The sequence below is a fragment of the Camelus bactrianus genome, chromosome 28 (assembly GCF_048773025.1).
Source record: "Camelus bactrianus isolate YW-2024 breed Bactrian camel chromosome 28, ASM4877302v1, whole genome shotgun sequence".
NCBI classification, from domain to species: domain Eukaryota; kingdom Metazoa; phylum Chordata; class Mammalia; order Artiodactyla; family Camelidae; genus Camelus; species Camelus bactrianus.
In genome coordinates this window covers 9,585,670-9,594,321 of record NC_133566.1, presented here as the reverse complement: position 1 = coordinate 9,594,321, position 8,652 = coordinate 9,585,670, and the positions used below count along the sequence as shown (strand labels likewise).

General features: G+C 57.1%; 1 protein-coding gene across 3 annotated transcripts in view; it reads left to right on the top strand.

Annotated features, from left to right (window-relative positions):
• Positions 1 to 465: 465 nt before the first annotated feature.
• SH3RF3 (SH3 domain containing ring finger 3) overlaps positions 466 to 8,652 on the top strand; it is a 116,949-nt gene continuing 108,762 nt past the window's right edge. For 2 of the 3 annotated variants that reach the window (XM_074354484.1, XM_074354483.1), the window contains exon 1: positions 466 to 2,097. In XM_074354484.1, the coding sequence (XP_074210585.1) occupies positions 1,564 to 2,097 (534 nt within the window). In that variant the 5' untranslated portion in view covers positions 466 to 1,563. The remainder of the gene's footprint in view (positions 2,098 to 8,652) is intronic. The other variant, XM_074354485.1, reaches the window with a different exon arrangement.

Sequence of the window (8,652 nt, the reverse complement as noted above, 5' to 3'; positions counted from 1 at the left end):
CCTCTCAGGAGCTTGTGTTGCAGTGGACTGTGATCTTTCCCATGTGTTTGGTTCTGGAGACACAAAGACCAACAAAATCCAGCCTCAATGATTTCATAGCTATAACCCTCACCTTCCTCACATGTAAAATGAAATTAAAAACATGATCTCACAGGGCTGTTCAGAGGATTAAATAAAAAGATACAGATGGGCGTTCTCGGCACAGAAGCCTAAATAAAGATTACCTTCTCCTTGAAAAGTAAAAAAGGCCCCACTTTACTTCACAAACAAGTTAGCCTGACCCGCTGGCGCGCCCTCCAGAGCTTGTCTCAGCCTCGTCGGGGGCCGTGCAGTCCGGCATCCAGCCGTAGACCAGATGGACCAGGCTGCGCAGGCCGCGGGCTGGGCGCGGAGCGGCCGCGAGGGGGCAGCGCTCGGCAGGGAATCTCAGCCACCGGCCGCGGCCCCCCTGTCCGTGCGCTCTTGCGTCGCTCTGACGCACCCGAAGGCGGGCGCTGGGAAGGAGACCGCAGCTCCCCTCGCCTGTGCCTCCCGAGGAGGGGTCGAGCGGGTCCTCCGGGGCGCCCTGCGCGAGCCTGGGGTCTGGCGGGCAGAGGCGCAGTCTCGGACCCGCGTCCCCGGGAGGACCCCAGCGCCTTCCCCTCCGCTTTGCGCGGCGCCCTGCGCCCACCCCGGCTCCAGGGCTGTCACTTCCGCGCGCCGCCGGGTAGCGGACCGGGCCGTCGTCGAGGATGCCCGGGTGTTGGCTGCGTCCCCAAGCTGCTGATCGGCTTTGCCCCGGGAGGCAGTCGGGATAGCGCCGCCCGAACTTTCCTTCGCGGCGGCGTCAGGCGGAAACACCCCGCTCCGAGGTTCACGGAGAGCGGAGGGAGGCTCGGGCGCCAGAGGGGACAGGCCTAGGCCTGCGCGGGAGAGCGCAGCGGAGTTCCTGGGGGCTCTGGAGGCTCCATAAGGGCAGGACTGGTGGCCGGCGTGCGCCCAGGAGGAGTCAGGCCCAGAGCGCGCTGCCCCTTCCCGGCGCCCTGCAGTGACCGTGACCTCGGCGCGCTCCCCGCGCACGTGCTCGCGGCCGAGGACGAGGAGGGGTCCGGCTACACCCGCCGGGCAGCGACTCGCCCGCAAGCCCTGGGAGCACAGAGGCCGTGCGGGGGAGCGCGCACGCTGCGCCCCCGCCTCCCCGAAGATCGGACTGGCCGCTGCTGGCGCAGAGCCGCCGGGTGTCGTGCCCGCCCGGTGGCGCCGCTGGACACCGTGCGGGGCGGACTCGCGGGAGGACAGGTGTAGCCTGCATACGCGGGCGGCGCGCGCGGAAGAACTGGGTGGGCTCGGCGGTCCGGAGGGGGCTCGCAGGGCTCGGAGCTCCGGTCCCTGCCACGCAGGCGGGTCGGCGCCACTTGGCGCCGCCAGCCTCAGGGAAGGAAGTCGCGGCGTATCTCGGTCCCCCAGCGGCCGTCCGGGCGCGACCCTGGCGCCCACTGCCCGCAGCGGCTCCCGCAACGGCCCCGGGACCTAGAGGTGCGGCCCCGGGACCTAGAGGTGCGCGCGGCCGCCGGTGCCGCCCCCATGCTACTCGGAGCGCCCAGGCTGTGCGCGTCCAGGGCGGCCGCCGCTGCGCAGAGCGAGGGCGACGGCGACAGGCTGGGCAGGGACATGGACGAGTCGTCGCTGCTGGACCTGCTGGAGTGCTCCGTGTGTCTGGAGCGCCTGGACACGACGGCCAAGGTGCTGCCCTGCCAGCACACCTTCTGCCGCCGCTGCCTGGAGAGCATCGTGTGCTCGCGGCACGAGCTGCGCTGCCCGGAGTGCCGCATCCTGGTGGGCTGCGGCGTGGACGAGCTGCCCGCCAACATCCTGCTGGTGCGCCTGCTGGACGGCATCCGCCAGCGTCCCCGCGCCGGCGCCAGCCCGGGCGGCAGCCCGCCCGCGCGTCCTGGTCCTAGCCCGGGCCCGGGCCTCGGCTCCAGCCCGGAGGCGGCCTCGGCGCACGGGGATTGCGGGGGCAGCGCCCCTGGCTCTCCGGTCCTCCTCTCCGCGGCGACCAGCGCCACCGCCAGCCTGCGCGAGCTGGCGACTGGCAGGAGCGCGCCCCTGGCGAAGGTGAGTATGAGCTTCACTGAGAGGGGTGGGCAGTGAGGAAGGACAGCGGACCAGAAGTGCTCCACGGTGGCCTGTGCCTTGCTCTTCTTTTCGACTTGCTTTTCTCCAGGGCCTTGAGAGCGCAACCCTTCAAGCCCCACTTAACAATTCTAGGACGCTGCGTGCTCCCATCCTGCCCCCTTCCCCTCTGCACTTCTAGTTGGCACCTGCTGCCCACCCATCCTCTCCCTCTGGAATCCCTTTCCCTCCACCTGCACCTGCTTGATGGTGGCCTGTGGTCCCAGAGAACCTTGCCACCTGTGTGTGTGGCTGCACCACATCCTCCCTCTGCCTCCCATCGCCCTCCTCCAGCCCCTCTCCGGGCTGGGCCTCTTTCTCCACATTTTAACTTTGCTGGGCTTCCATCTCCCCGGGTGCAGCCTTCTTCTTCTGGACCCCTCCAGTGAACCCTCTGCACAAACCTTGCCCACTGGGACTGAAGTCAGTGCTTTCCCAGGTCTGGCCTTTGGGAAGAGTGTGGGCCTCCTGCCTGGTGTCTGGGAAGGGAGATCAGGCAGGAAGGCAAGTAAGTGACTGGGGCTGCGGGAGGGAGTTGTTCACCTGGAGACCGGGAGTGTTTGGCTCAGCCCCTCTTGGACTTGGCCTGTCGGTCAGCCCTGGTCCTCTCTGGTCCTCCCCGGGCTCGCAGGCCCACTGCCTTCCCGCGCGGTTTTTATTTGAGGGTTTTTATTGGTGTAGCCACATTGTACAGAGTAGACGGCTTCTGTTTCAGTCAAAGACCTTGTCTTGAGGGTTCTGGCGATTTGGTTTCAAAAGCTGGTTAGTGTGTCATTTCACACCCTCTGCCACCTCAGGAGCTGTTGCTGGGGGAGGCAGGCCCACGGGGTGCTGGAGTAAGTGAGGCGAGAGGTGCTACTCATGTTTTGTGTTCTCTTTAAATGCAGAAAAGCTCATTTAAAGGGTTGCTGATTTATTGTAAAGTGCCATTCATTTTAGAAAGACAACCAGATTCCTCTCCTTTTGGCCTTTTAAAGCTTTCACGGTGCATTAACTGTTTAAATAATCCTTCCCCTATGGGTGGTGCCGAGATGAGGGACAGTTCTTCGTCCGAACTGCTCAGCACTGCAGTGCCTCTGAGGTTAGAACTGAAGTCCTTGGGTGCTGTGTCAGAGGTGAAAGTCAGACTTTGCCAAACTGGGTTTTTCCTGTGGGCTGGGGAGACTAGACCCTCAAGAATAGTCAAGGAATTTTTCTACTTGGGATCCCTGCTCAAGGGGAATTGTGTTCATTTGGTTTTCATTGTGATTCAACCCAGTTACAAGTGTTCTGTCACACATTTTCAAGCGTTTCTTTCCTCCCTGCGTTATTATTTGAGGCGTTATCATTAAAGGTCTTTATTTGTAAAATAAGAGGGTTACCTCTTCCTGCTTGGAGAGCTGGATAGTCTTTGGCATGACACTTCCAGGGAGGATGTTTGGCGAGTCAAATTGATCAGGAGGGTGGGAGGTAGCATCTGGCAGCTCCCAGAATCTGTGACCTTTGTAGCGTTTAAAGAAATTTGGGAAGGGGTTGAACGTACAACTTTTAGTAATGATGCTTAGTACCAGGGAATTAGCTTTTTGTCGCCTGGATTTTGGCGTGATTGGTTGATGTTCTCTCTGGACACGGGTAGTGATCAGACTGTGCCCAGGGCTGTCTGAGCTTAGGTGACACTGGAGCACATTTCTTTTTTCCTGTTTGTTATCATCTAAGTGTGACCCTTAGTCTTCTTCACAGCATCCCCTGCCCCTCACTGGGACTAAGCTGGGGTCCTAGAAATTAAATCCAATGTTATGTTTGATCATTTTCAGAGAAGAAAGAAAAAGGAGTGGAAGTGAGGACTGTAGCGTCACCTAGCCTTTCCGCTCTTTGATTTTTAGTAGTTGGTGGGAGTCTTCCGGGACAACCAGACGTCCTCACAGAGGGCTGCCCCGTCAACATCCCTGGGAGTGTGGTGGGCAACGCCTTCAGCTGAACATCACCTCCAAATCGGCTCTGGTCCTTGACCGCCCAGAGGAGTAACTGGGATTCACAGCAAGGACGGAGGCTGGATCTTGTTGCGTATTGTTTAATAGCCGGGCACTCGTTCTCAGCGAGGACCACAAATGCCTTAGAAGTCGGTGACTGTAAACAGAAGACAGCCCCCGTTTCCCAGTAGGAAGCATCTCCAACCTTCCTTTGGACCTGTTGGGGCGTGTGGACTTTTCAGGTGGGTGATAAACGGATATCTGCTTGGATGGTTTGTTAGTTTAGTTACAGTAGCTGTTAGGGACGCGTCCGCACAGAACGTACTCACTCCTGTTTGGTTCATGAAACACTTTTACCTGTACCTTTTCCCCAAGTTTCATGGACCTTCCCACCTGCTTGGCAGAGCTGTGCTCTGAGCTGTACCGTTTGAGACAAGGCCTTTAGATCAGTTAATTATGCTGCCCTGGGACTTGTACGAACTCACGGTGTCCACGGCCCAAGGCTGTTAGCCCGCTGGCCAGCACTGTGCTGCTGCTTAAAGCCGCCCAGAAGGCCTGTCTCACCGCGACCATTGCAGTGGCTGAGTTTATCAGCCTCGCTTTTTTTGTTTTGCTTTACAATTTAGCAGGTGACCCTTTGAACACCCTAACTAGCCTCAAAGGAGGTCTTCAGGCCAGCTTGTCTTTCTAAGAGGGTCTGTGGTTCCCAGCTGAATAATTTGAACGGTGCTTTCAGTGTGTCTGCATAAAGCTCTAATATCAGACAGTGCCAATTTGGGGGGAGTGATTGTTTTGGGGAAATCCCTCGTCTTCTACCTGGGCGTACACAGAACTTGCTGCATCCCTACACGGCCGGACACCACCCTGGGTGAGCCAGACGGTGTGTCCCTGCTGGAGCTGGCGTTCAGGGTCGAAACCCTCTGCAGAGGAGGCTCCAGGCAGCACGGGGCTGGTGCCAGTCAGAGCCCTGGGAAGGTTAAAGGAAGGACGTCATCACAATTAAAGAACTGTAGAAAGCTCGGGAGGTACTTTTGCTGGTGTAAAACATAGGCTCTAGAGCCTGATTAGTTCGTTGCAGGTACTTGGGGGTGTATTTCAATTGGAAACCTCTGTGTATCTTCGGCCAGTGTGTTGGGACCCAGTAATGGAAACAGTCAAATTATGTGGAGAATCACACAGACATCTATTAGGTATTTTATCTCATAAACACACACACATGCATTTACCATTTTTTGATGCAAGACTTTTCTTTGAGTTCCAAGTTGTTCTTCTAGTTTAAACCACAGTCATAATTTATGATCTTCTATTTATTTCTTTCAAATGGACTGAGAATGAACAGACTTTTCAAAGAATTCTGAGTGGAGGGAGATTTTAAATAATTCCCCCTCGATATTTCCTGTTTTTGCTCTTGCCAATTTAACAGTTTGAAAAGAGGTCTCTTTGGTGAGTCGTTCCTAAGTGGGCACCATGGTTTTCCAAAGAGTGAGGCTTTTTTGCACTCAGACTTCTTTGGTCTACATAATATTTAATTAAAGTTTATATTCGTATATAAGTGTATAGAGTACACGTGCAGAAACGTGCTTGGGAATCCAGACAGTGGATTCCTGGTGAACATGGGCCTCCCCTGGAGGGACAGGTCTGTGGGGATGGACACCCAGGCCGTCCTGGGGAGGCAGTGGGGCGGTGGCTGGCTCAGCTGCTCCGTGAGTCTGGAGGGCATCACCGTGTTCTGTCATCCACAGCTGGGCAGCTTGTGTAGAGATTCTCTGATTGACAGTGGCCAGGTGCTGCCACCGTCCTGAGAAGTGGTGGCCTCATGACTGCTCTGAGACCCAGAGAGACTGCTGTTTGGGCAAAGTCAGGGAGCTGGCAGGGCTCAGGCCCGGCCCCCCGTGTCCAGCTCTGCTGCGTCTGCAGGGCTGCTCCTGTGGTTTGGTCTTGGGTGTAACGAGGGCTCCAGAGAAAAGCTCCGGCCGCTCCTGGACAGGGGCGCAGGTGGCTGTGGTCTGAGCGCAAGAGGCAGATGCCTGCCCTTGTGATGGCAAAGTCGTCTGGGACGTGTCTGCAGAAGGGCCCTGGGTGTGGCGCCGATCCCGCCCGCGGTGTGTGGGGCCAGGTGGGCCGTGCGGGTGTCCGTTCTTCCTGATGAGCAGCTGGTCATGTGGATGTGGAGCCAAGGCTCTGAGACCCCTCGCTCAGGGGCCCCGGACTTGGGGTGGACTCTGGACCCACTAGCTCCTGGCTGCCCACTCAGAAGCCTCTCACAGCCACCACCAGTCAGTCAGCGCCCTGGCCGAGTTATGGTGACCGGATTATTGAGTGTTGACGTCTAATCCGAGGGCCTCAGTCTGTTTGTTTCACCTTTAACTTACTTCCAAGTTTTATCTTTGTTGTTGGAGGCAGTGTTCTCGAGCCTTACAAGCGCCACTGGACTGAAGAAAGGTTGGAAGCACTGTCTGTGTTCAGGAAGGCATCCGGGAGGAGTCCTGGTTTGCACTGCCTCACTGGCTGGGGCTCTGCTGAGAGGGACACCCTGCCTCGTCTGCAGGGTGGGCTGGCTTGTCCACGCTGCCCTCGCCTGCAGGACGATCGCACATCCGCAGGCCCTCTGTTCTGCGTGTGCCAGTCGGTGGTGCTGGAGGGGGGCTGTCAGTAGCACTGGGTTGTTTCTGGTGTGCATTTCAGTTCAGTCTGCATTGCATCTCTATTTTTAGTTAACATGCTCTTTTTCGAGGTATGTTTTTGAAGTAAAACCTCAGCAAGGACTCCATTACAGGGAAATGCTCTTGGTGGCACTTTGAGAGGCCAAGGTCACTTTTCATCAGATTTGCCTTGCTGGGAAGATCTTGAGATCTGATGGATTAGAAACACGTGTGTGATGTGTGTCCTGTTGGAAATCTAACCAGCCTTAAAAGACGAGGGTGTTGAACAGAGGATCAGCAGTGGTGAACAGTTTAAAACCCGTGACGTGGCCCCTCCTCCCTCCAAGAGAAGCTGGAATAAAGCAGTGAATGAGGTGGCAGCAGTTTGAATTGTACTCAGCGGTTGCGGCTTCTTTGAGCTGGACTCCGGCCTTGGTGGCTCATGGACATTGAGAGATGCTGCCATGTGTTTAGGTGTGACTGATCATGGCCATCACCTGCAAAGTAAGATATGATGATCCTTGCATCTCTGCTTGATGGGATGTGTGTGCTGCTCATGTGAATTTATGTGCATTTAAGTGAATTAGAATTCGCTGCAGGGATTTAGGTCCACAGGACAGTGAGAGGCATTTAAAAACACACTGGCACCAGGAGCAGGTGTGGATTGTTGTGGAGCGCCGAGTGGGGCAGGGGTGTTGGGAACGCTGGGTGGCAGTGGGGCCATCATGCAGCAGCTCACTGAGTGCGTATCTGAGTACCTACTGTGTGCCAGGCCCTGCAGCCGGCACCAAGGTATTGGGACAAGAAGTATTTAGGTCTCTGGAAGGTGGCACAGGACTTCCTTGCCACCTTGCCACCTTGCCAGCCAGTGGAGCACCAGGCTCGTTTTCAAAGCAGCTGCTGTGCGTTCCTTCCTTCTTCATGACATCGAGGCACCTCCACCTTATCCCTACGTGTGTTCTAGAAACTCCTCTGTAGGAAATAAATCTCCACTGTTCGTGGATAAACCACTGGACTCCTTAACACTTTGCAATCACACTCCCAATTCTCCGTAACTTAAAGATTGCACCCATTTCCTTTCCCAAGCAAATCTGAAGGTAATGAAAGCCAGTGTATTTGTGTGGTGTTGGGACCCGCGCAGGCAGGTGGCCTGTGCCAAACTAACATCACCTTGAGGCATGTAGCGTGGGAGCTCACCTTCGTCTGCCGTGGGTTCGCTCTGTCACCAGCAGTGATTGGACAGGTGCGGAATGACAGGTCGGTGCCCTTGCGGATTCTGTGGCTGCGTTTGTACTGAAGGGTTCTTCTGGATTTGGGGACTGTCTGGTGTCGCTGTTGGGTGAGCCAGGAGCTGGTGGGGGTCTCCTGGACCGCAGGTGTTTCCCCTTGGAAACTTGTTTTTTCCTGGAGTTAAGTTGTTGCCCCGACATCTCAAATGAGGGACAGGTCTTGGGTTCTGACGGAGCTAGAGCCCTGTCCTGGGACCTCACAGCCAGGAAACGCCGGGTGGCTCTTCAGGTTGTGGTGTGTCCTTCCATGAGGACGGTGTGTCCCTTCCTGGGTGTGGGACGCCTGGGGCTGTGGGCGAGGCCCCGCCATCCGCTCTTGGTGTGATCCATCGTCTGTGGAGGCTGCATCTCAAACACAGCTGCTGTGAGGACGAGACAGTGACCGTCCACGCAGATGGTGCCCACATCTCAGAGGGGCCACCCGGGCACCTTCCCAGAAGAGCTGGCCAGTTTTCCCTGCGACAAAGCATGGTTCCTGAAGACAGCCTTCGTGCAGTGGGTCTGCGGTGGCCCCGGGTCAGCAGGCCCAGTCCCTTCCCAGGGGAGGAGCTGCCTCGGGCCGAGGTTCGGTTTCTGAAGGTTGGCTTTTGACCGGCCCTCTTGGGAAGCGATGGCGGT